A 27,827-nucleotide genomic window follows, 5' to 3' on the forward strand; every position below is an offset into this window, starting at 1 on the left:
AGAGTTAGAGTGGGACTAACTGGAGGGCTGTTTTAAAACACCAGAACAGGCACGGCAGACTGCATGTCCACCTTCTGTGCCCCATGCTTCTGGATGAATCCGGAATTTCATCACAAGTACAGGGGCGGCATGGTGGCACAGTGTTTAGCACTGCTGCCTCACAGCGGGAGGTTCCCAGGTTCAATTCGGGCCTTGAGTCACTGTCTGTGGGGAGTTTGTACTTTCTCTCCGTGTCTGCGTGGGTTTCCTCCGGGTGCTCCGGTTTACTCCCACAGTCCAAAGATGTGCAGGTTAGGTGGATTGGCCATGCTAAATTGCCCCATAATGTACAGGCTAGTTTATGGGATTACGGGGTTAGGGCGAGGTGGACACTGGTGCTGTGCAGTGCAGACTCGATAGACCAAATTGCCTCCTTCTGCAATGTAGGGATTCTATGATTCTACACAGTGAAGGAATTTTGACTTTGAAAAACAAAGGGAAAGAAATGGTGATTCTGAGCAAGAATGTCAGCTGACTTGCACAGAAGTCCACAGCATAATTGCTCTATATCAGCATTGATGCTCCACACAAGCCTCCCTGTCCTTATTTTCAGAAACTAGTTTTGGTCTCTCCGACAAGTGACTTTTCTACAGTCCAAAGTTGTGCAGTTTAGGTGAACTGGCCATGCTAAATTTCCCCTTAGCATCCAAAGGTGTGCACGTTAGATGGAGTTACGGGCAGAGGGCAGGGGAAGTGAGCCTAGGTGGGGTGCACTTTCGGGGGGTCAGTACAGACTTGATGGGCTGAATGGCCTCCTTCTGCACTGTGGGGATTCTATGATCTACCCTATCCTACCCCATCATCATCACTCCTGACCCTTCCCTTATCTGAAAAGAGCCCCGCCTTTTCAACTTTTTCCGACAAGTCTATTCTCTTAGTTCTGGAAACTTTCTCATGAATATTTATTGTGCTATCTTCAGTACCGCATATCTTTTTCGTAATATGGAGACCAGGGGCGCGATTCTCCGCTGCCCACGACGGGTCGGAGAATAGCGGGAGGGCCTTCCCGACATCCCGCTATCCCCCCCCCCCCCCGCCACGGCCGCCCCACGACACAAATCGCTGCTCGCCGTTTTTTACGGCGAACAGCGATTCTCCCCAGGCCGATGGGCCGAGTTCCCAGGCCTTTACCGCCGTTTTCACGAACGCAAACACACCTGCTCTCACCGTTCGTGAAAACGGCCACAAAGTGCCGTCCCGGACAACCATGGCACCGATTGGCACAGCCGCACCACGGCCGTGCCAAGGGTGGCATGGGCCCGTGATCGGTGGGCACCGATCGCGGGCAGTGGGTCCGATACCCGCGCACTCTTTGTTCCTCCGCCGCCCCGCAGGATCAGTCCGCGGGGCAGCTGAGGGGCATGACGGCCCGCGCATGCGCGGGTTTGACGCATATGCGTGATGATGTCATCCGCGCATGCGACAGTCGCTAAGCCTGCGATGCCGTTCTTCACGGGGCCGCGCTGCTAGCCCCGACCGGGGGGGAGAATCGGGTCCCGGGAGGGGGCGCAGAGGCTGCCGTGAAACACGGCCAGTTTCACGGCAGCCTTTACGACTCTCCGCATTTGCGGAGAATCGCGCCCCGAACCTTTAACGGTATAGTTTGGTCTGACGTTTCGGCTCTGCTTTTATTTGTCTGCTTTTCAACTCTATCCCTCTGGAAATGAACCCAAGTTCTCCGTATTCTTTTGTTAATATCCTTATTAACCTGCATTTTGCGACTCTGCGTGATTTGTTTATTTGTACCCCTCAAAATCTTTGCTCCTTTATCCCATTTAGATTATTATCTAAGCAGCATGTGGCCTCTTATATTTCCTACCAAAATACAATATATCACACTTACCCATAGTGAAATTCATATGCCAATTACACTCCAATTCTGCAAGTTTATTAAAATCCTCTTGTGTTTTGTCACAGTCTGCCTCAATATTTACAATATGGTGTCACCCACAAATTATACTTCCAATTTCGGAATCCAAATGGTTTATATAAATTCTCAATAGCAGGGCCCTGTGAAACCCCACTCCCCATCGTTTACCATTCTGAGTCACTACCCTTAACCTCGATTCTCTGCTTTTAGTTCTGTCGCCAACTTGCGATCCATTCTGCTGCTTGTCCCCTGACTCCACATGCTCTGATCCTAGTGATGTGCCAAAGGTGTCTCATCGAAAGCCCTTTTAAAATCCTTTTTCCAGACAGACTGAGCATTTACAGCAGGGTGATCTGGAATGCACTACCGGAAAAGGTACGCAGGTCCAACCGTAACTAAGTGTTGGCTAGAAGGCCACCTGCCTGTCCCTCTTAAAATATTGTTGAGGCATTTTAATGTCCATCAGAACAGGTAGGTGGGATCTTCATAAAACTTCTAGCCGAAAGGGTTCCCCCCCCTAAAACTGAGCTCTCATAAGATGCTCATAAGTTGAGGGACGTCATTCACCCAGAAGGACCCATAGTCCACCAATTGTCTAATAAATGATTACAAGGGATTCTTTTGACTTTGCAATCTGGAGCGTCAGCCTTGTATCCAGAACCCATTGCATTGTCATAACTTGGATCGCAAAAGGTGGTGGAAGCAGATTCAATTGTAACTTACACGTGAAAATTGTGTATATACTTGAAAAAGAAAAAATACAGATCTTATGGGTAAAGAGAAGGGGAGTTGGACTAATTGCTCAGATTGTTCAAGTAAATTATTCCAGTTTGTCCAGTTATGTGGGAAGCTGGGATTGTTCTTCTTCAAGCAGAGATGGGGTTATGGAAGATTGGTCAAGGTATTAGGCGGTACGGTGGTTAGCACTGCTGCCCCTCAGAGCCAGGGCCCCAGGTGACTGTCTGTGTGGAGTATGCACATTCTCTCTGTGCCTATGTGGGCTTCCTCCGGATGCTCCGGTTTCCTCCCACAGTCCAAAGAGGCATAGGTTAGGTGAATTGGCCATGATAATTTGCCCCTTAGTGTCCATGGATATGCAGTTTAGGTGGGATTACAGGGATAAGGTGCATGGGTGGGCCTAAGTAGGGTGTCGTTTCAGAGGGTCGATGCAGACACAATGGTTTCAAATGGCCCCCTCTGCACTGTCGGGATTCTATGATACTAAAAATCAAGTAATTCGACAGAGTGAAGAAGGAGTCATAGAGTCAATGTTTTACAGCACAAAAAGAGGCCCTTTGGCCCATTGTGTCTGTACTGGCCATCAAGCACCTATCTATTCTAAACCCATTTTTCAGCACTTGGTCCATGGCCTTTTGAGCTATGATGTTTCAAGTGCTCATCTAAATGCTTGTTAAATGTGGCGAGGGTTCCTGTCTCTACCAACCCTTTCAGGCAGTGAGTTCCAGTAGAAACTGTTTACAGTGGCGTAAGGGTCAGTAACTAGGGGACACTGATTTAAAGTAACTGGCAAAAAATATACAGTCAACGTGGGGAGAAAACATTTTTTTTTTTTTATAAATGTTTTTATTCAGTTTTCATATTTTATTGGGAGAAAACATTTTATATTCTGGAGCGTATAGCCTGAAAGGTTAGTGGATGTGGATTCAATAGTAACTTTAAAAGAATTGGAATAATGGAGAAAAGTATAGGGCTACAGAGAAGGAGCAGGGAATGGGACTAATTGGACTGCTCCTTCAAAGAACTGGCAATGGCAAGTTGGCTGAATAATTAATGTAATTATATTTAATTCTATGCTACATTTGGGAAAAAAACAGCCATCGTGGGTATAAATTACACAAAATAAGGAATGGATTAGATGTTGGACAGTTCTTCCTTCCCCAGAGAATAATAATTCTGTGGAGCAAGTTGCTAGCTTTTATGGTGAATGCTAATTCAATGCATATTTTCAAGTGGTAGCGGATCTGGCTGAGGCAGAGACCAGCTTGAACGAGAGGTAAGTAAAAATATATGGTCTCCCTTTTAGAGACTTCTTGGCAACTACAGGATATGGAGAATTTTGCTGTGATCCTTATCACATGTGGGATGGGCTAGTTGGTCCTTTTTTATTTTCCTGTTTACATTCAAACTTACGACCGCTCCCATCTAGAGGGAGGATGGTAGCAGATACCTGGGAACACAACCACCTGCAAGCTCCGCTCCAAGCCACTCACCATCCTGACTTGGAAATATATCACTGCTCCCTGACTGTGGCCTGGTCGAAATCCTGAAACTCCCTCTCTAACAGCACTGTGGGTGTACCTACACCACCTGGACAGCAATGGTTCAAGAAGCTCACCACCACCTTCTCAAGGGCAGTTAGGGATGGGTAATAAATCTTAGCCTAGCCAGCGAGGCCCACATCCCTTGAATTAATTTAAAATAATAATAACAATCTTTATTAGTGTCACAAGTAGGCTTACATAAACACTGCAATGAAGTTGCTGTGAAAATCCCCCAGTGGCCACATTCCAGCGCCTGTTCGTGTACACAGAGGGAGAATTCAGAATGTCCAATTCACCCAACAGCACGTCTTTCGGGGCATGTGGGAGGAAACCGACGCAGACACGGGGTGAATGTGCAGACTCCGCACAGACAGTGCCCCAAGCCGGGAATCGAACCCGGGTATTTGGCGCTGTGAAGCAACAGTGCTAACCACTGTGCTATCAAACCGCCCATTCTCCTCTGTTGAAAACCTGAAATTGGGGGAGTGAAGGAACTGAAATTTTCATTGAGATGCTTTGGAATAACTCCACTGCTCTTCCAAAACTTTCCCTGGGATCTTTTACATCTCACCTGAGAGACAGCAGGGACATTTCAGCGGTCTTCTCGCGCCTGGCTTGATGACGGGACAAGGACGTTGAATCTCACGAGTGGCCTCTCGCGAACTCCACAAGTCCATAAGATATAGGAGCAGAATTATGCCATTCAGCCCATCGAGTCTGCTCCGCCATTCGATCATGGCTGATATGTTCCCCATTCTAATCTCCTGCCTTCTCCCAATCCCCTTATTAATCAGGAAATCCCCAAGAACACCAGATTTGTGCTTGAGGTGCTGTTACCTATAGGTCAACAGAAGAGCTGGAAGCTGGAATTAGATGGAACATCAGAACTAGGAGCAGGAGTAGGCAATTTAGCCTCTCGACCCTGCTCCACCATTCAATACGATCATGGCTGATCCCATCCTGGCCTCAAATCTACAGTCCTGCCCATTCTCCGTAACCCCTCAACCCATTACCAATTAAAAAGCTGTCTAATGACTTCCGGTGGCAACCATGGAGGAGTAGGTCGCACATTTGATAGCTCCCGCTTGTGATGGAATTTTTGCACCTTTTCTCCCGGTCTGTTCCAAATTTTATTGGATAAATCGGTGGAACAAAGAACAAAGAAAAGTACAGCACAACAACAGGCCCTTCGGCCCTCCAAGCCTGCGCCAACCATGCTGCCCGTCGAAACTAAAATCTTCTTCACTTCAGAGGTCCATATCCTCTACTCCAATCCTATTCATGTATTTGTCAAGATGCCCCTTAAACGTCACTATCGTCCCTGCTTCCACCACCTCCTCCGGCAGCGAGTTCCAGGCACCCACTACCCGCTGTGTAAAAAACTTGCCTCGTACATCTCCTCTAAGCCTTGCCCCTCGCACCTTAAACCTATGCCGTCTAGTAATTGATCCCTCTACCCTGGGAAAAAGTCTCTGACTATCCACTCTGTCTATGCCTCTCATAATTTTGTAGACCTCTATCAGGTCGCCCCTCAACCTTCTTTGTTCCAGTGAGAACAAACCAAGTTTATTCAATCTCTCCTCATAGCTAATGCCCTCCATACCAGGCAACATCCTGGTAAATCTCTTCTGCACCCTCTCTAAAGCCTCCACATCCTTCTGGTAGTGTGGAGACCAGAATTGAACACTATACTCCAAGTGTGGCCTAACTAAGGTTCTATACAGCTGCAACATGACTTGCCAATTTTTATACTCAATGCCCCGACCAATGAAGGCAAGCATGCCGTATGCCTTCTTGACTACCTTCTCCACCTGTGTTGCCCCTTTCAGTGACCTGTGGACCTGTACACCAAGATCTCTCTGACTGTCAATACTCTTGAGAGTTCTACCATTCACTGTATATTCCCTACCTGTATTATATTGGATAAATCGATGGAACAAAGCACAAAGAACAAAGAAAAGTACAGCACAACAACAGTCCCTTCGGCCCTCCAAGCCTGCGCCGACCATGCTGCCCGTCGAAACTAAAATCTTCTTCACTTCAGGGGTCCGTATCCATCTATTCCCATCCTATTCATGTATTTGTCAAGATGCCCCTTAAACGACACTATCATCCCTGCTTCCACCACCTCCTCAGGCAGCGAGTTCCAGGCACTCACTGTACCTTCCAAAATGCATCACCTCACATTTGTCCGAATTAAACTCTATCTGCCATCTCGCCGCCCAAGCCTCCAAATGATCTAAATCCTGCTGTATCCTCTGACAGTCCTCATCGCTATCCGCAATTCCACCAACCTTTGTGTTGTCCGCAAACTTACTAATCAGACCAGTTACATTTTCCTCCAAATCATTTATCTATACTACGAACAGCAAAGGTCCCAGCACTGATCCCTGCGGAACACCACTAGTCACAGCCCTCCAATCAGAAAAGCACCCTTCTATTGTTACTCTCTGCCTTCTATGACCGAGCCAGTTCTGTATCCATCTTGCCAGCTCACCTCTGATCCCGTGTGACTTCACCTTCTGTACCAATCTGCCATGAGAGACCTTGTCAAAGGCCTTACTGAAGTCCATATAGACAACATCCACTGCCCTACCTGCATCAATCATCTTTGTGACCCCCTCAAAAAACGCCTCGAAAAAGTGAGACACGACCTCCCCTTCACAAAACCGTGCTGCCTCTCGCTAATACGACCCCTTGCTTCCAAATGGGAGTAGATCGTGTCTCGAAGAATTCTCTCTAGTAATTTCCCTACCACTGACGTAAGGCTCACCAGCCTGTAGTTCCCTGGATTATCCTTGCTACCCTTCTTAAACAAAGGAACAACATTAGCTATTCTCCAGTCCTCCGGGACATCACTTGAAGACAGTGAGGATCCAAAGATTTCTGTCAAGGCCTCAGCAATTTCCTTGGAGAGTGAGACGGTGAGGAGAAATCCCCCACTAGTGTGTGGAGAATTGGACTAGAAGTGGCCATGTAAGAAGACAAAGTTTAACAAGAAAGGCGTGGGTAGAGCCGGCAACACGGGAAAACATGGCGGATAAGCAGACCCGCGGGGAGACGGCACCGTGGTCGACGGAACAACTGGTGAAGTTTTTTGAAGAATGTTTCGCCAAGCTTAAGAAAGACATGTTGGACCCAATTAAGGCATCGATTGATCAGGTGGTGCTGGGTCAAGAAACCCACAGGCATGCGATTCAGGAGGTGGAGAAAAAGGTGTCCGAGCACGAGGAATATATAACCGTGCTGGAGGCCAAGGTGGAGATGATGAATGACCGCCAGAAATGAATACAGGAGAAGCTGGAGGACAGGTCCAGGAGACAGAACTTGAGAATCGTCGGCCTCCCTGAGGGCAGTGAGGGATCGGATGTGAGGGCTTATGCAGCAAGCATGTTGGAAAAGTTGATGGGGGCTGGGCGTTCCATGGCCCTTGGAAGTGGATAGAGCGCATAGAGCCATTGCGAAGAAGCCCCGAGCGAATGAGCCGCCGAAGGCGATGGTGGTACGAATGCACCGGTTCCTGGACAAGGAACGTGTGCTGCGATGGGACAAGAAAGCACGGAGCAGCATATATCAAGACCTGGGCGCGATGGGAAGAGGAGAGAGAGAGAGAGAGAGAGAGACAGACAGGAAGTCCCCCGACCAGGCTGATAACCTGGAACGTTAGAGGGCTAAATGGGCCGGTCAAGAGGGCTCCCGTGTTCGCGCATCTTAGGGGACTGATGGCGGACGTAGCAATGTTACAAGAGACACACCTAAAGGTTACAGATCAGACTAGATTGAGGAAGGGGTGGGTTGGCCAAGTATTCCGCTCAGGGCTGGATTCTAAGACAAGGGGGGTTGCGATTCTGATTAACAAACGGGTGGCATTTGAGGCATGGCGAATAGTGTCAGACACGGGGAAGCTGGAGGGGATGTGGGTCGTACTCGTGAACGTATATGCCCCAAACTGGGACGATGTGGAATTTATGACGCAGGTGTTAGATAAGATCCCAGACCTAGAGTCACACAACTTGATCATTGGGCGAGGGACTTCAACACAGTCATTGATTCAGAATTGGACCGGTCAAAATCCAGGACAGGGAGGGTGCCAGCTGCAGCAAAGGAATTGAAGGGGTTTATGGAACAGATGGGGGAGTAGACCCATGGAGGTTTCGATAGCCAAGAGCGAAGGAGTTTTCTTTTTTCTCCCATGTCCACAAGGTATACTCTCGGATCGACTTTTTTCTTCTGAGCAGGGCTCTAATACCAAGGGTGGTGGATACTGAATACTCAGCAATCACTGTATCGGATCATGCCCAACATTGGTTGGATCTACGGGTTAGTATGGAGAGAGGACAACGCCCGCTATGGATGCTGGATGTGGGGTTATAAGCAGATGAAGCGGTCTGTGGGTGGGTGTACAGGTCCATCCAGAGCTACCTGGAAATAAATGATACCGGGGAGGTCTCTGCAACAACGGTGTGGGAAGCTTTGAAGGCAGTGGTCAGAGGGGAATTAATCTCGATACGGGCCCATAGAGAAAAGGCAGAATGGGCTGAGAGGGATAGGCTAGTTGAGGAGTTACTTCAGGTGGACAGGAGATATTCGGAAGCCCCGGACGTGGGGCTACTGAGGGAACGGTGGAGGTTACAGGTGGACTTGGGACTGTTGTCTATAGGGAAGGTGGTGGAACAACTGAGGAAGGCAAGGGGAGTGGTCTAGGAGTATGGGGAAAAGGCAAGAAGAATGTTAGCACACCAGCTCAGAAAAAGGGAGGCGGCCAGGGAGATAGAGAGAGTAAAGAGTAAAGGTGGGAATACTGTCCTGGACCCAGTGGGAGTGAACGAGGCGTTCAAGGACTTTTACGGTAAATTATACGAGTCAGAACCCCCAGCTGGGGCGGAGGGGAAGAGACAGTTCTTGGATCAGCTGAGGTTCCCGAGGGTGGAAGAGGAACTGGTGGAAGGGCTGGGAACACCAATTGAAATTGAGGAAATTATGGAGGAGGTGGAGGGCATGCAGTCAGGCAAGGCTCCGGGGCCAGATGGCTACCCAGCGGAATTCTATAAGAAGTTTTCGGAGATATTGAGCCCATTGCTGGTGAGGGCATTTAATGAAGCAAGAGAGAAGGGAGTCCTCCCCCCAACAATGTCGCAGGCCTCAATCTCATTGGTTGTGAAACGGGAGAAGGATCTGGAACTATGCGGGTCATACAGGCCAACCTCCCGACTGAATGTGGACACCAAATTGTTGGCTAAGATATTGGCCACAAGGATCGAGGATTGTGTCGCGGAGGTGATAGGGGAAGACCAGACGGGATTTGTAAAGGGCTGGCAACTCAAGGCCAATGTTCGAATGATTTTAAATGTTATTGTGATGCCCTCAGAAGGAGAGGATATGGAGGTGGTGGTTGTGATGGATGCGGAGAAGGTTTTGATCTGGTGGAGTGGAATTAGCTGTGAGAGGTGCTTGGAAGGTTTGGGTTCGGTGAGGGCTTCATTGATTGGGTACGGTGGCTCTATCAGGTACCAGTAGCAAGTTTGCGTACAAACCAGTTGAGGTCGGGTTATTTTAAACTACACCGAGGGACAAGACAAGGGTTATACGCCTCTCCCTGTTGCTGTTTTCTCTGGCCATAGAGCCACTGGCCATGACGTTAAGAGCCTCTAGGAACTGGAAAGGGCTGGTTCGGGAGTGGTGGGGGGTGGTGTGGAGCACCGGGTCTCGCTTTACGCGGATGACTTGTTTCTGTACATCTCAGACCAGTTAGGGGGAATGGGGGAAATTATGCGGATCTTTGGGGCATTTGGCAAGTTTTCGGCGTATAAATTGAACACTGGGAAAAGCGAGATGTTCGCAATCCAGACAAGAGGACAGGAGAAGAGACTGGGAGAGCTGCCGTTTAGAATGGTAGGAAGGAGCTTTCGATATCTGGGAATCCAGGTGGCGCGGGAATGGGAGACACTGCACAAGTTAAACCTGTCCCGGCTCATAGAACAATTAAGAGATAGGACATGCGAACAATCGGACTTCCGGTTGCGGCTATGACCAGCTAAGTCGCACGTTTGGCGGCTCCTGCTACAAAGGTGTTTTCGGGCCGATTGGAGGGCCCCAACGGCGCTGTAAGGACAAATCCCGGTGGGGGAAGGCTCCCTGAAGAGAACCAGACCAACTTTATGGTCGGTACCCGGAGTGGGGTGGCAAAGAAAGCAACAGCAGCTCCCCAAAAAAAGCGGGGGAAGAAGACCAAAATGGCGGCCGGTGGCGCACCCGAGGAATGGAGGAAATGGGCGGAGGAGCAGCAGGCCGCTCTCCTGCGCTTCTTTACGGAGCTGAAAATGGAGCTCTTGGAGTCAATGAATGCGACGACCACCAGGCTGATGGGAGCCCAGGCGACCCAAGAGGCGTCGATTCGGGAGCTGCAGCAGGAGATGACTGCGAGGGAGGAGGAGGCCACGGTCCTCGTGGGAAAGGTAGAGGTGCACGAGGCACTCCACCTGAAATGGCAGAGCCGTTTTGAGGAGCTGGATACCCGAATGAGGCGGAAGAACCTGAGGATCTTGGGCCTGGCAGAAGGCCTGGAGGGGTCAGACCTCCCGGGATACGTAGCAGAAATGCTGAGCTCCCTGATGGGGGCAGGGGCCGTCCCTTCGCCCCTGGAGCTGGAAGAGGCCTACAGGGTCATGGCTAGGAAGCCAAGAGCAAATGAGCCCCCGAGGGCGGTGCTGGTGCGGTTCCAGCGACTCAGCGATCGTGAGAGAGTGCTGGAGTGGGCCAAGAGGGAAAGGAGCAGCAAGTGGGAGAATTCGACGGTGAGGGTCTACCAGGACTGGAGTGCGGAGGTGGCAAAGCGGCGGGCCCGGTACAACCGGACGAAGGCGGTGCTACATGCAAAACGGATCAGGTTCGGAATGCTGGAGCCAGCGCGCTTGTGGGTCACCTACAGGAACCAACACCACTATTTTGAGTCCCCAGAGGAGGCGTGGGCCTTTGTACAGGAAGAGAAACTGGACTCGAATTAGACCCAGGGGATACTTGGCGGCCGTAGCCGCTCGGGTACCTTCAGCTGAACAAGCGGCTTTTTTTTTCGGCTGGGTCGGAACTGGGCAACTCTTATTGGAACGGTTTCCTTTTTTTCTTCTTTCTTTGTTGGGATCTTGAACTCTTGCTTTGGGTTTTTCTTCTGATGTTTTTTCCCCCCTTGCCAACTTCCCTTAGTTATTGTTATTGTGGTTATTCATGGTTATTTATGGTTATTTATACTGTTTGGTAGAGGGCGACTGTTAAGTACATTGTTATTTGTTATCTATCTGTTATTTATAATGTTAAGTTGGGGAGGCGGGACGGGGGGGGGAGAGCAGATCGGGGATATGGGCTCCTAGGGGGGGTTCTTTACAGGCATGGACGGGGACGGGGGTGGAACTGAAGATGGCGGGGTGGGGTGTGGCAGGGCGAAAGCGCGGGCTTTCCTCTGTTTTCCCGCGCGCGGGGCAGAGGAGGGGGGAGGGGAGGAGTGCGGGGCGTGGCTAGCAATGGCGACCTTTCCCGCGTTGGAGCGGGGCCAGGGAGGAGTGGCAAGGGGGGGGAGGCCCCCCCCCCCCGAGCCGGGGGGAGTCGGAGTGTGGCAGGAGCAGCCGGGTCAGCGTAAACCAGCTGACTTACGGGAGTACGATGGAGGGTACATCGCGGCTAGGAGGGGTCCTAGCCTTGGGGGGGGGGGGGGGGGGGGAGGGGGGTTAGGGAGGGACACCGGGTTGCTGCTGGAAAGACCAGAAACGGGAAGTGGAGGACTGGAGAGGTGGGGGGAGGGGGCCATCGCCATGGGGAGCGGGTCAGAAGGGGAGGGTCGACCCGGGGCGAGCAGGGAACAGGACATGGCTAATCGGCAGGGGAAGGGGCGGGTCGTCCCGCGACCCGGCTGATCACTTGGAACGTGAGGGGGCTGAATGGGCCGGTCAAGAGATCAAGGGTATTCTCACACCTGAAGGGACTGAAGGCTGATGTAGCAATGTTACAGGAGACCCATTTGAAGGTAGTGGACCAGGTTCGCCTGAGAAGGGGGTGGGTGGGACACGTGTTCCACTCTGGATTGGACGCAAAGAACCGGGGGGTGGCGATTCTGGTGGGAAAGAGGGTGTCGTTCGTGGCGAAGGAGGTGGTGGCGGATAAGGAGGGTAGGTATGTGATGGTGAAGGGTAAGCTGCAGGGGGAGAAAGTGGTGATGGTCAACGTATATGCCCCGAACTGGGATGACGCGGGTTTTATGAGGCGCCTATTGGGCCTCATTCCGGGACTGGAGGCAGGGGGCTTGATCATGGGGGGGGACTTTAACACAGTGCTGGACCCCGGGCTAGACAGATCGAGCTCAAGGACCAATAGGAGGCCGGCAGCGGCAGAAGTGCTGAGGGGGTACATGGAGCAGATGGGAGGAGTAGACCCATGGAGGTTTGGTAGGCTGAGGGCGAGGGAGTATTCCTTTTTCTCCCACGTCCATAGAGTGTACTCCAGAATCGATTTCTTCGTGTTGAGCAGGGGGCTGATCCCGAGGGTACGGGAAGCTGAGTACTCGGCCATTGCGATCTCTGATCATGCACCACATTGGGTGGATGTGGAAATGGGGGAGGCGCGGGACCAGCGCCCGCTGTGGCGGCTGGATGTGGGGCTGTTAGCGGATGACGAGGTGTGTAAAAGGGTCCGGAAGAGCATTGCGAGCTATCTGGACTTTAATGACACGGGTGAGGTGCAGGTGGGGATGGTCTGGGAGGCCCTGAAGGCAGTGATCAGGGGAGAGCTGATCTCCATAAGGGCGCACAGAGAAAGAAAGGAGAGGCAGGAGAGGGAGAGGCTGGTGGGGGAGCTATTGGAAGTGGATAGGAGATATGCGGAGGCACCAGAGGAGGGGCTGCTGGGAGAACGGCGCAGCCTGCAGGTCAAGTTCGACCTGCTGACCACCAGGAAGGCAGAGACGCAGTGGAGAAGGGCACAGGGCGCGGTCTATGAGTATGGGGAAAAGGCGAGCAGGATGCTGGCACACCAGCTTCGCAAACGAGATGCGGCTAGGGAGATTGGGGGAGTGAAGGAGAGGGGCGGGAAGGTAGTGCAGAAGGGGCAAGAAGTGAATGGGGTCTTCAGGGATTTTTACAAGGAGTTGTATCGGTCTGAGCCGCCGACGAGGAGAGGGGGAATGGAGGACTTCCTAAACAAATTGAGGTTCCCAAGGGTCCAGGAGGGGCTGGTAGAAGGGCTGGGGGCGCCAATAGGGCTAGAGGAGCTAGTCAAGGGAATAGGTCAGATGCAAGCGGGGAAGGCGCCGGGGCCAGATGGGTTCCCGGTGGAATTCTACAAGAAAAATGTGGACTTGGTGGGACCGGTACTGGTACGAGCCTTTAATGAGGCGCGAGAGGGGGGGGTTCTGCCCCCGACAATGTCGCAGGCTCTGATCTCCCTGATATTGAAGCGGGATAAAGACCCCGTGCAGTGCGGGTCCTACAGGCCTATCTCGCTTCTAAACGTGGATGCCAAGTTGCTGGCAAAGATCCTGGCAGCTAGAATAGAGGATTGTGTGCCAGGGGTAATCCATGAGGACCAGACGGGGTTCGTGAAGGGGCGGCAGCTCAACACGAACGTGCGGAGATTGCTGAATGTAATTATGATGCCGGCAGTGGAGGGGGAGGCTGAGATAGTGGTAGCGCTGGACGCGGAGAAGGCATTCGATAGGGTGGAGTGGGGGTACCTGTGGGAGATGTTGGAACGGTTTGGGTTTGGGGAAGGGTTTATTAAGTGGGTGAAGTTGCTCTACTCGGCCCCGACGGCGAGTGTAGTGACAAACGGGAGGAGGTCGGAGTATTTCGGGCTCCACCGAGGGACCAGGCAGGGATGTCCCCTATCCCCCCTACTTTTCGCACTGGCGATTGAACCGTTGGCGATGGCACTGAGGGGTTCAGGGGGGTGGAGAGGACTGACTAGGGGAGGGGAGGAACATCGAGTATCGCTGTATGCGGATGATCTACTGCTGTACGTGGCAGACCCAGAAGGGGGAATGCCGGAGATAATGGAACTATTAGCAGAGTTTGGGGACTTTTCGGGGTACAAACTAAATTTGGGCAAAAGCGAGGTTTTTGTGATACACCCGGGGGACCAGGGAGAGGGTATTGGGAGACTCCCCTTCAAGCGAGCAGGAAAGAGCTTTAGGTACTTAGGGGTGCAGGTGGCAAGGAACTGGGGGACCCTCCACAAGTTGAACTTTTCCAGGCTGGTGGAACAGATGGAGGAGGAATTTAAGAGGTGGGACATGGTACCGCTGTCGCTGGCGGGGAGGGTGCAGTCAATCAAAATGACGGTCCTCCCAAGGTTCTTGTTTTTATTTCAGTGCTTGCCCATCTTCCTCCCTAGGGCCTTCTTCAAAAAGGTGACGAGTAGCATCACGAGCTACGTGTGGGCGCACGGCACCCCAAGGGTGAGGAGGGTCTTTTTGGAGCGGAGTAGGGACAGTGGAGGGCTGGCACTACCCAATCCCTCGGGGTATTACTGGGCGGCAAATGTGTCAATGGTGCGCAAGTGGATGATGGAAGGGGAGGGGGCAGCTTGGAAACGAATGGAGAGGGCGTCCTGTGGCAACACAAGCCTGGGGGCCCTAGTAACGGCACCATGGCCGCTCCCCCCCACGAGGTACACCACGAGCCCGGTGGTGGCGGCCACCCTCAAGATATGGGGGCAGTGGAGGCGACACAGGGGGGAAATGGGAGGTCTGTTGGCGGCGCCAATAAGAGGGAACCATAGATTCATCCCGGGAAACATCGACGGGGGATTTCAGAGCTGGCACAGGGTGGGCATACGGCAGCTGAAGGACCTATTTATAGAGGGGAGGTTTGCGAGCCTGGGAGGGCTGGAGGAGAAGTTTGAGCTCCCCCCGGGAAACATGTTCAGATATTTACAAGTGAAGGCATTTGCTAGGCGGCAGGTGGAGGGGTTCCCCCTGCTCCCCAGTAAGGGGGCGAGTGATAGGGTGCTCTCGGGGGTCTGGGTCGGAGGGGGGAAGATATCAGACATCTACAAGATAATGCAGGAGGCGGAAGAAGCATCAGGGGAGGAGCTGAAAGCCAAGTGGGAAGGGGAGCTGGGAGAGCAGATAGAAGACGGGACGTGGGCGGATGCACTGGAGAAGGTCAATTCTTCCTCCTCGTGTGCGAGGCTGAGCCTCATTCAATTTAAGGTGCTGCATAGAGCTCACATGACGGGGACAAGGATGAGCCGGTTCTTTGGGAGTGAGGACAGGTGTGTCAGATGTCTGGGAAGCCCTGCGAACCATGTGCATATGTTCTGGGCATGTCCGGTGCTGGAAGGGTTCTGGAAGGGGGTGGCAAGGACGGTGTCGAAGGTGGTGGGGTCCAGGGTCAAACCAGGATGGGGGCTTGCGATCTTTGGGGTCGGGGTAGAACCGGGGGTACAGGAGGCTAGGGAGGCCGGAATACTGGCCTTTGCGTCCCTAGTGGCTCGACGAAGGATATTAATTCAATGGAAGGACGCGAGGCCTCCAAGCGTTGAAACTTGGATTAACGATATGGCTAGCTATATTCAGCTAGAAAGGATCAAATTTGCCCTGAGAGGGTCGGTACAGGGATTCTCCAGGCGGTGGCAACCTTTCCTTGACTTTTTAGATCAGAGATAGGCGTTCGGGGTCGTGGCAGCAGCAACCCGGGGGAAGGGGAGGGAGGGGGGGGGGGGGGAGGGGGAGGGGGGGGGGCAGCAATGGTCGTGGGGGGACATGCACGACTGTAACGCGGGCAAGTCTGCTCGCTGCTCATGTCTGAAACTGTAGGCTGCCTTGTTTGTTAAGTTGTTGCTTGGGGGGGGGGGGGGAGGACTGGTGCGCGCGAGAGGGCGGGCGAGGGAGGGATATTTGCCTAGAGGGATTGTGTTGTAAATAATTTAAAAATTAGTAGGGGTAAATGTTTGTATGGAAAAACTCTTTCAATAAAAATTATTTAAAAAAAAAGAGATAGGACATGCTCCCGCTATCACTGGCGGGGAGGGTACAGACTATGAAAATGATGGTCCTCCCCAGATTCCTGTTTGTCTTTCGATGCCTCCCCATCTTCATCCTGAGGGCCTTTTTTAAGCGAGTGAATAAGGTGATTTTGGACTTTGTGTGGACGGACAAAACCCCGCGAGTAAAGAAAGTTTGGCGCTGCCGAATGTTTGTAACTACTACTGGGCGGTCAATGTAGCCATGATTAGGAAGCGGGTGTTTGGGGGGTGGGTGGGTGGGGGGGGGGGGGAGGGGGGGGGGTGTCGGTGTGGGAGCAAGTGGAGGCGGCATCGTGTAAAAACACAAGTTTTGGGGCACTGATAATGGCACCTCTTCCGCTCTCGCCAGCCCGATACTCCACAAGTCCGTTCGTAGTGACGTCTCTGAGAATCTGGGGGCAGAGGAGGAGATAAAAGAGAGTGGAAGGAGCATCGGTTTGGACCCCGGTCTACAATAACCATCGGTCTGTACCAGGCAGACTGGATGGTGGGTTCCGGAGATAGCAGAGAGCAGGAATTGGGAGGATGGGAGACCTATTTATAGACAAGAGCTTCCCCAGCTTGAAAGCTTTGGAGGATAAATTTGAATTGCCAGCAGGGAATGGGTTTAAATATCTGCAGGTACGAGACTTTTTGAGACGGCAGGTTCCGACCTTCCCGCTCCTGCCGTCACGGGGATTCAGGACAGAGTAGTCTCCAGAACATGGGTGGGAGAGGGGAAGGTATCAGATATCTAACAAGAACTTATGGAGTGGAAGGAAACCCCGATAAAGGACCTAAAGGGCAAGTGGGAGGACGAGCTAAGAGGAGAGATAGAGGAGGGTCTATGGGCGGATGCCCTAAGCAGGGTTAATACATCCTCATCGTGTTTTTTGGAGTGTTGGAAGAGCCGGGAGTTCAGGGAGTGAAAGAGGCCGACGTCTTGGCCTTTGCCTCCCTGGTAGCCCGGAGACGGATCCTACTAATGTGGAGAGACTCGAAGCCCCCAAAACTAGAGACCTGGGTTACTGTCATGGCTGGGTTTCTCAGTCTCGAGAAAATAAAGTTCGCCCTAAGAGGGTCAATGTTAGGGTTCGCCCGGAGGTGGCAACCGTTCGTTGACTTTCTCGAAGTTAAGCAGAAATCCGGGGGTGGGGGACTACAAATACCCCTAACACTTGTGATATTGTGCGCATACCATTGTAAAGTAAATGTGCTCGGCAGAGCAATGCTTAACGTAGGACTGGGGAATAGCATAACCCATGGTATGCTGTATAGAGTCACATAGTAATAGGCTCTGAGAGAACAGTCTGGTGAGATGTGGTGAGCTAGCCATCTAGGATGGAGAGTAGGTCTTACGAGGAAAGGTTAAGGGTGCTAGGCCTTTTCTCATTAGAATGGAGAAGGATGAGGGGAGACTTGATAGAGGTTTATAAGATGATCAGGGAAATAGATAGAGTAGACAGTCAGAGACTTTTTCCCCAGGTGGAACAAACCATTACAAGGGGACATAAATGTAAGGTGAATGGTGGAAGATATAGGGGGGATGTCAGAGGTAGGTTCTTTACCCAGAGAGTAGTGGGTCATGGAGTGCACTGCCTGTGGAAGTAGTTGAGTCGGAAACATTAGGGACCTTCAAATGGCTATTGGATAGGTACATGGATTACGGTAGAATGATGGGGTGTACATTAATTTGTTCTTAATCTCGGACAAATGTTCGGCACAACTTCGTGAGCCGAAGGGCCTGTTCTGTGCTGTATTTTCCTATGTTCTAATAAATATACATTTTTTTAAAAAGCTATCTAACTCCTCCTTAAAATTACTCATTGTCCCAGTATCCACGGCACTCTAAAGTAGCAAATTCCACAGATTTACGACCCTTTAGGAGAAGGAGATTTTCCTCACCTCTTTTTAAATTTGCTACTCCTTATCCTGAGAATATGCCCTCTCGTCTAGAATGCCCCACAAGAGGAAGCATCCGCTCCTACTTTATCCATATCGTTTATCATCTCATATACCTCAATTTGATCTGCCCTCATTATTCTAAACTCCAGAGAGTATAGGTCTAAACTGCTCAATCCCTCTTCACAAGATAAAGGCCTCAGCTCTGGAATCAATCCAGTGAACCTCCTCTGAACTGCCTCCAATTCACTACATCTTTCCTCACATAATGGGACCAAAGCTGTGCACAGTTAGGTATGTCTGTGCCGTATTCACCCGCCACCCGGGAACTAACAGCCTCGCCTGGGGGACTTCGCCATGGCGCTATTTAGCGCTGCTTTCCACAAACATGGACCAGGCGTAAGGGCATCTTGGGGTGTCTCCCAGGCCATTAGAGACCCCTCGGTGTTCGGGCTCTGGGCAGGGTGGTACCCTGGCTCTCCCACTGGCACCAGGGCATTGCCACACAGGCAGTGCCAGGGTGCCCAAGTGGGACTACCAGAAATGCCTGGGTGCCAGGTTGCCCGTGCCATGGATCGGGCCCAGGGGTGCCCCGCGCATAAAAGGCGATATGGGCAGGGGGGCTCGAGAGCCCCTGGGAGGTATGTTGGTGCAGGGGTCCGGAGGGCACGGTAGGCCAATGACACCTCAATACTAATTTCAGTGCCTCCTGCTATTAACTAGGCAATTGTGCTGTGCTCCAGAAACACCCTGCTAAACACTCCCAAAACAAGACTGTTTTTGTCCCATCGAACCACGCCGACATCTCCGGCAGTGCAGCATTCCTTCAAAGGCATCCGCCTGGATTGTGTGCTGAAGTCCGAGTGCAGTTTGAACCATGTGTCTCAAATGGAGTTTTCAGAATGTGACAAATTGTTGACTGTAACAGAGGCCAGCTGAAACCACCTCCGCATGCCAGCTGTTTGATTAACCTTTGACTTGTTTGTTGTGCTCACCAGACCCAGTGCCACCACTCAGGCTGTGTAAGAGGATGACCCCACTGTAACTGTCCCGTCGTTCCACCTCTTTCCGGAAGCTGGCCATGGCACGGTGAAGCAAACTGGTCTCATCCTCTGACTGAGGTCCATGATACCCTGTGAACAGATTGTGGCTCGTTAAGTTTCACTGAAGCAACATGAATTCTTTACATACAGTGTAATCCTGTGAGAATCATCAATATAACCAACTCATCAAAACAGGATCAATCCCTGAATTGTACTGTTGATCAGATAAATCATAGAATGATTATCAGGAGGCCATTCTGGTCGCTGTGTCTGTACTGGCCCTCAGCAAGAGTAAATCGCTCGGTGCCACAACTCAGCCCTTTCCCCTTAGTCCTGCAAACATTTCCATTTCAATGATCTAATTCTCTTTTGAGAGCTACAAATTTACCTGCCTCCACCGTACTCACTGTCAGTGAAGTCCAGATCTCACCCACTTTGATGTGTAGAAATGTTTTTCCTCATACTCTTATTGCTTCTTTCGCTAATTACCTTAAACCTGTGACTTCTGCTTCCTGATCCTTCCACCAATGGGAACATTCTGCCTACCTACTCTGTTCAGGCTCCTCATAACTTTGACATCTCCATTAAATCTCCTCTTAATCTTATTCGCTCTTTAATTGTCTCTGTTCCAGGGAGAATATCTCCAACTTCTCGCATCTTTCTACGTTTCTGAAGATCCTCATTTTTCGATTCATTCTGATTAATCACCTCTGCACTCTCTCCAAGGCGAGGGAGTGGGTGCAGGAAGAGGAATGTTTATTTTACAGTGAAATCAGCTGAAGACAGGGACGGGATTGTCCCCCCCACCCCCCCCCCCCCCCCACCACCACCACCCCCGGTCGGAGAATCGCCGGGGGAACGGCGTGAATCCCGCCCCGCCGCTCCGACCCTGGCCGCTGAATTCTCCAGCGCCGGTTTTCGGGCGATGGGCCAACCAACCGCCCGTTTCCGGCCACTCCCGCTGGCGTGAAATGGACATGGTCCATCCCAGCGGGACCTGGCTTGTCGGCCGTCCAGCAGGGTCCTCGGGGAGGGCGCAGGGGGATCCGGCCGGGAGCGGGGGGGGGGGGGGGGGGGGCACGGTGGCCTGGCCCGCGATCAGGGCTCACTGATCTGCGGGCAGGCCTGTGCCATGGGGGGGGCACTCTTTCCCTCCACACCGGCTTCTGTAAGGTTCTGCCATGGCCGGTGCGGAGAAGAAACCCCCTGCGCATGTGCAGGAAACACGCCGGCGGGTCTGCGCATGCGCCAACTTGCGCCGGCCGCTGGCAGACCTTCGGCACCAGTTGACGCGGCGCCCTCCAGCGCCGGCCTAGCCCCCGGAAGTGCAGAGGATTCCGCAACTTCTGGGTGGCCTGACGCCCGAGTGGTTCACGCCGCTCTTGGCGCCGGTACCGGCCGCCCCGCCAATTCCGGGAGAATCCTGCTCAGGATCTGCACTGAACTGGAGAGAAAGTTTTCAAACACCATTTACAAGTGTTTCTTATCGACATTTAATTTGCATGCCATCTACTGGTTGGTTAGCTAGCGGGAGAGGCCGAAATCGGGAACCACGCCGGGCGCCGATTCGTTTCCGCTCTAACCGCCCGCTCCCGTTGGCAAAATCCGGATCCCGCGAGAAACCAATAATCACCAATTAAGTCCAATCTCCATACAATTAACAGGAAGACCCCCCCCCCCCCCCATCACACAGCCTCCCGTGATCTAACCGCCTCCCCAGCGAGCAGTCACGTGGGCATCGTTTAGTACACATATTTAAAAATGTGAAGCCAGCGGAATGCCTGCTGTGGGGATCCGAGGAGGTAAGTAGCCATCTTTGGATTCAGGCAATCAGCCCGGGGCCACGGGGGTTGGTGCCCCAGTGCACGGGAGGAGGGTTACTGGGGGGTGGGGGAAGGCACGGTCAGGGGGGTTACCCCTGCTACGGGGATGGGTGGGGGGGCACTGCAGCAGAGGGTCTGCGATGCCACCCCCAGATCGTGTATACCCATAACGGGGGCATCTCCAGCTGTCTGTCTGTCCCACTGAACATCCCCATGACAGAACCCCATCTGTGATAATATGGTGAAGGTCACGTTAACTCCCACTGACTGTAACAGCCACAGGCCACACAGCTTAAGGCTATTGCTGATAGGGAATTGGCAATTTAGTAATGCGAGCACCTCACAGCTTCCAAGTGGATTCCCGTGGGTAGGCGTGCCATTAAGCAGGCAGCTGTGACTGCCCTGCATCCCAATCAGACTGTGAGGCCCGGGCACTTTGACTGACCTCCAGAGGCATCAACACCACAGAGGCAGCAGCCAACATTAGAACACCCAAGAGTTGGGCCTCAGCACTGGGGACATCCCCACGGCCAGAGAGTGGGTGTATGGAGCAGGGAGGGAACCAGCGCCCGGTCCAGGTAAAGTTTCCAGTGGGTGTCTGAGGTACAGGGTTTGCGGCCCAGTGCCCAGGGGCACTGCTGCGGCCAGGGGTGCGTGTACAGGGTGTGTTGGATGGCACCGTGAGGGATTGCAGGGGATAAAGGTGGAGGATACTTGGGGGATCAGAGGGTACCGCTGGTTGGCAGCGATAGCTGATGAGGCAGCGGCAGAAGTGTGAACAGAGGCCCTGGCTACAGCCCATGTGCAGGGTCCAGCACCAAACCCCGAGGACACAACCGCCCATCAGGCTAGAGAGGGACCCAGAGGTAAGTGTACAGGTGTCGCTGGTCTTTCGAACTTATGTTGGACAGCATGTCCCACAGGAGGCTCCGCCTCTACAAGGTGACGAAGCAGCACCTGTGCCATGTCCTTGCAGACTTGGTACCACATGGAGGAGGAGGATACCCACTCTCGATGGCCGTCAAGGTCTCCGCCGCCTGAAGATTTACGCCTCGGCATCATTCCAGGGCTCCAGGGCTCGATTTTGTTTTGTTTGGGGCGGCACGGTGGCACAGTGGTTAGCACTGCTGCCTCACAGCTCCAGGGACGCGGGTTCAATTCCAGCCTCAGGTGACTGTCTGTGTGGAGCTTGCACTTCCTCCCCGGGTCTGCGTGGGTTTCCTCTGAGGGCCCCGGTTTCCTCCCACAGTCCAAAGATGTGCAGGTTAGAAGGATTGGTCATGGTAAATAGCCCCTGAGTGTCCAAAAGCTTAGTTGAGGTTGCTGGATTATGGGGATAGGGTGGAGGCGTGGGGTTAATTAGGGTGCTTTTTCCAAGGGCCAGTGCATACTCGATGGGCCAAATTGCCTCCTGCACTGTAAATTCTATGAATTCTATGAGCATGGACTTGTGTGGCATATCCCAACCAACAGCCCACAAGTGTATCCATGAAGTCACAAATGCCCTGTTTTCCCGGGCAGCCAACAACATAAACTTTGACCTGGACCATGCCCAAGATGCCCGGGTTGCAGGATTCTCCGCCAGGCCAGGATTTCCCATGTCGGGGGGTAATAGATGGCACGCATGTCACCTTGCGGACACCAGGCGATCCAGGAGCGCCCTTCATCAATAGGACGGCATGGTAAGCACAGTGGTTAGCACTGTTGCTTCACAGCACCAGGATCCCAGGTTCGATTCCCGACTTGGGTCACTGCCTGTGCAGAATCTGCACATTCTCCCCGTGTCCTGAAAGACATGCTGTTAGGTGAATTGGACGTTCTGAATTCTCCTTCTGTGTACCCGAACAGGCGCCAGAGTGTGGCGACTAGAGGCTTTTCACAGTAACTCTATTGCTGAGTTAATGTAAGCCTACTTGTGACACTAATAAAGATTATTAGAAAGGGGCCCCACTCCTTAGCTGTGTACATGCTCCACCAGCAGCTACATCCTGGGTCAGATACCCAGCATCATCGTGGTACACCCCAGGGTGACCGGTTGGCTTGTGGGGGATTAGGTTCTGGCTAATGACGCCAGTAGGGATGCAGGTGACCGATGCAGAGACCCGATATAACAAGGCCCATGTGGCCACCCGGGCTGTCACTGAGCGGTGCATCAGACTGCTTGAAATGTGGTTCCGATGCCTCAGCGTCTGCTGATGCACTGCAGTACACATTCCGGAGGTTGCTGGCTTTGTAGTTGGCTGCTGTGCCGTCCACAATATGGCAAAGCAGCGGGATGGCGTCATGGAGGTGGAGGAGGAGGAACAAGCAGTCACCTCCGAGGAGGAGGAGATGGACCAGGAAGGGCTGGAGGACAAGCCGGAGGATGGAACACAAGTGATGGTGGCGAGGGTTCGAAAAGTCTGGAGAAGCGGGGACGCCCTCATCCCCGTTCACTTACTTGGCTTTATCCGTCATCCGTCATATCCTCCTTCACCTCCTCCCCCATTCCCACTCCTCCCCCCTCCCTCCCGATTGCCCTTCCCATCCCCCAGGGTCTAAATTCCATAACTCCAGGCCTGTGTCGGCACTGTCAGTGGGTCAATATATAAGGCAGAGGGTGATGATAACCCACCATGAGCTGAGCTCAGGTGCTCCTCAATCTATGCCATAGTTTGGCTCCTGTCTGCCGTGCTCACACTCGCCACCTTCACGTGGCATGCCTGGGGGGGGGATGCAGGCCGGCCCACAATGCGGAATAGCATGGCAGATGCTACACATGTCTTGGGTGTAATGTGTTCTGGTGGTGTACGAGTACAATAGTGACCCCCAACTGTCTCTAGCCTCTGATCGTGCCGCCCTCCCCTCACCCCATGCCCTCTCAGTGATCCTGTATCTGTTTGTCCTCCGTGCTCTGCCGCCAAGTCGAGGTGTGTCCCCAGGATGCACAGCAGGAGTGGAGGCAGTCAGCTGCTTTCCGTGCCCTGTGGCCTTTGATGCCTCTGACGGGCGTCCTCTGGAGGCCTGGGGCCGGAGGGCCTCTGCCGACTTGGCCATGGGACATGCCTTGCCGTGCCACCCTATTCCGCATGCTGACCCCGAGATGCACCATTGTCAGGTGGGGTGGACTCGGGAGAGCTGGTAACTGGAGTTGTCTAATGTAGGGCGGCTCCGCCGGCCTCCAGGGCTCCCTCCGGGATCAGTGTCCGTAGTGCCCTGGGAGTCACCTCAGAACGGAAGGGCAGCTGTATTGAGCTTAGGTTGCCTCTACGTTGTCTGGCTCGGCCAGCCCTGGTGGCTCCCCAGTGTCGGCACCATGCCTGTGTGAGCAGCCATGCTCTACAGCACCTTGTCAATACCCACCTGCATGGTCCCCACCTGAGACTGGGACATGGCTCAGAAAGGTCCACCTACATCAAGAACACGTACTCCAGAGACTCAGACATGCTATGGAGTCGCTCAGCCATGGCTGTCACTGACCGAGCCACACCTTGCACACTACCACTTCTGCTACTGACGCTGTGCTCCTGGCTCTCCACTGCGGTCACCATCCTAATAGTGTTGGTTTCGGTGCCATGCATTGTCGGTGCAATCTCCTGCGCCTTTACCTTTGGGACTCCTCCAATCAGCTATGGACCCTCTGGTAATGTTACTGACAGCACCCTCTGAATCTCACAGTCGCGCCCGAGCATCTGTTTCAGCTCCGGGATAACCTAGTCCAGATGTTCAGCATCTGCCTGGGACTCAGCTGGGTCTTGGGATCCACCAGACCTGCGATTGCAGTTCCCCCTGAACGTTCCTGCCTCCACCTGATGTGCATCAGCAACTGTGAGGTGCTCACCAGATTATGCTCCAGAGGCTTGTCCAAACCTTTTGCCTATAAGGTATGTGTCTCTGCACTGGTGGTAGGTGGGGATGACAGCCGTGACGCATCAATGCTGTTACCCTCGCAGCTCTCCTCCGAGGTGTCCTCTTGGGAGGTGGAGGGTGGACCCTGGATGGGCTGGCTCTGCCAGCTGGAGATCCTGTGGGAGAAAGGGCATGTGGTCAGTGAGAGGGAGGGACCATCATGCTGGCATGGACAAATTGTGTGACAGGCCATCTGGGTGGGTGCCGGTGGATTCTCACCGCTGCAGTGTAGGCCAAGCTCGCCGTCAGTGGCCGATCTGTCCTGGGCCAACCCCACGACCTCCAGGGCTGGTTCCTCATAGGAGGTGAGGATCCTGAGGTCTGCAACCCACCGCCCATCTTGGCCCTTTCCCATTGATTGTGCGGCAACTTCTCCTGCGGTGGGAGGGGGGGGCCCACAGAGGAGGGCATCGTAACCTGAATGCTGCATGCTTCGTGGTTGGAGAAGGGCAGGCATGGCGAATGACAGGCGTAGGCAGCACTGCTGGGCATATGTGGGGTTTGCTGGTGGGTGCCAGGGTGTGCTGTGGCATTGGCAAGGTATTGTGCTGGGGGGTGGTGCCAGTTGCTGAACTGGCAGGTGGGGGGAGGGTTTCTGCCAGGCGCAGAGTCACCGAGGGGGGGGGGGGGGGGGGGGGGGGGTGGCAGGTGGAACTGGTGTCAGGGAGCCAATGCCAACTCACCCATGCGGCTCGGTGCAGCCACCACCTCCCAGTCGGCACTGGATACCCTGTGGCTGACCATTCAACCCCCTAGGGGGAATAGGGTAACCCTCCTGGACTTGACTGCATCCATAAGCCTGGCCAGATCATCATCGCCAAATCAGGGAGTTGGTCTACACGGTGACTTGGCTGCGTGCAATCTGCGGTTTGCTGTGCAGGATCGGTTTCAGCGCTGCTGCCTCTCGTTCGCAGGGAGCCACGGGCGCAGTGCCGGTGAATCAGCTGGCGGGGCAGTCATTTGCAGCGTAAAGCCCGCAGGGCATCATTAAATGGCCTAATTAACGTAGGATGCCAGTGACTACCTCGCCAGGTTGACCGTCGATCAATTAAGGGCCATCCGATGTGAAACACGGCCTGTGGAAGGCTGAGCACCACGGGGAAGGGCGGGAAGAGGCCAGGTGCCAAGGAAAGTGGAGGCTTCAGGCTGTCACTTCAAATGTGTTCCCTCAGGGGACAGCTGCGGAGCTGTCTCAGGCAGCTGCTGACGTGTGGAAAATAAATATTGTTCTTGTCTAGGCAGTAAATCATACGCAGACCTCAGTCCCCAGACACATTTGTTCATTTTATTTGAGCCCTGACCGCTCATCCTGCCCTGAATCGAGGTTGCTGCTTAAACATAAAGTCTGTCTGGCCATTCAGCCCACCTGTTAACCGTAAGGCAGACGGGCAACGTAAAATTCCAGACAGTAGGTAATAATCTTTATCTTTATTGTCACAAGTAGGCTTACATTAACACTGCAATGAAGTTACTGTGAAAAGCCCCTAGTCACCACATTCTGGCGCCTGTTCGGGTACACAGAGGGAGAATTCTGAATGTCCAATTCACCTGACAGCATGGGCGCGATTCTCCGAGGCCGCACCGGAGCGACCTCGCCATTGTGAACTCCGTCGAGTTTCACGACGGCACGAAACGGACCCGATTGCGACCGATTCGGGCCCCGGAAATGGGGTAGCATCGGGGCCGCGAGGAACACGGGGACGTGGCGTGAAATGCGCGTCATCAGCACGCGACGCCCGAATGACGCCGTGCCGCGTCTTAAAAGGCACGATCCGCGCACGGAAGGACCCGGAGCAGAAGAGGGAGGAAGGTGACTGAGCCACGGAGTTCCCCCCGAGGTTCCGTGACACGGACCTGGAGACCCTCCTCGATGAGGGGGAGCAGCGCAGGAGCATCATCTTCCCAAGACGAGGGCATCGCCACCCGTCTAGCACAGTGCGACAGGCCTGGCGTGAGGTGGGCACGGCAGTCAGTGCTGTGGGGCAGACCCCTCGGTCCGGGGAGCAATGCCGAAAGAAGCTCCACCACCTCACCAGGGCTGCCAGGGTAAGTGCCACGAGGGTGCCCCCGGGTCACAACCACCCCCCCCCCCCCCCCATGTCCCTCATCACCCCCCCCCCCCCCCCGGCCGGGCACGTGGGGGAGGGGGGGCAAGAGTGAGTGGAGGGGGGTGAACAACGTTGTAACAGACCCACATGAGCGCTGCAACCCTCTGGAGAGATGCCATGGTGTGGCTCCAACGTTCCCCCCACCCAGCATTAATGTAGCCTATATCTGAACGCCCTGATGATACCCATCTAATTGTGATGCTCTATCCATGCCCCCCCCCTACAACAGGACAAGACTGCTCACAACAACCGGGAGCATACTAGAACTGGAGGGGGTTCGCCTGTGCTGCACCCCCTAACTATCTTTGAACAGAGGGCACTGGACCTCGCTGGGGGATCAACCACCCGGGAGGTCGCGCAATGCGAGGCCCCCCCCCCCAGCCCATCCTTTCTCCCCTCACACTCTGCCCACTGGATCACCGTACACCAGGCTGAGCGTGTCTAACGAACCCCGTATCATTCTGTTCCCCAGGGCCAGCCGACAACGTCCCGGGCCGTCCTGTACAACACAGAGCCGACCATCCGCAACGACACCCGCACCTAGGGTCGCACGCCAGAGGGTGGCAGGAGGTCGGCCAGGAGGGCCATCCTCTAAATCCACGACTCTGGAGGGGGACGTACCGAGGACGGACAGTGACGACAATCATGGCTGTGCGTTGCCCGAAGGTCGGGCCATGAGACAGCACAGTGACGGGGACAGGACGGGGACTCTGGACCTAGACGCACAGAGGACGGCCACGCAGTCAACGGACTCACCTGCTGCTGAACTTTACATGGGCCGCGTGTACCCTGCGCGGGCCATGAGTGGGACCAGGACACAACGGATGTACTGACGGATGAGGACCTAGAGCTTGCAGCACTGCTGTCTCCCACACCATCCACCA

The 27,827-nt window shown here is 53.6% G+C and overlaps 1 protein-coding gene across 2 annotated transcripts in view; it reads right to left on the bottom strand.

Annotated features, from left to right (window-relative positions):
* LOC119972362 (tubulin delta chain-like) overlaps nucleotides 1-27,827 on the bottom strand; it is a 138,817-nt gene that overhangs the window by 51,162 nt on the left and 59,828 nt on the right. For both annotated transcript variants that reach the window (XM_038808919.1, XM_038808920.1), the window contains exon 5: nucleotides 19,077-19,214. In XM_038808919.1, coding sequence (XP_038664847.1) covers nucleotides 19,077-19,214 — 138 coding nt within the window. The remainder of the gene's footprint in view (nucleotides 1-19,076; nucleotides 19,215-27,827) is intronic.

Source organism: Scyliorhinus canicula, chromosome 10 (genome assembly GCF_902713615.1).
Source record: "Scyliorhinus canicula chromosome 10, sScyCan1.1, whole genome shotgun sequence".
NCBI lineage: Eukaryota > Metazoa > Chordata > Chondrichthyes > Carcharhiniformes > Scyliorhinidae > Scyliorhinus > Scyliorhinus canicula.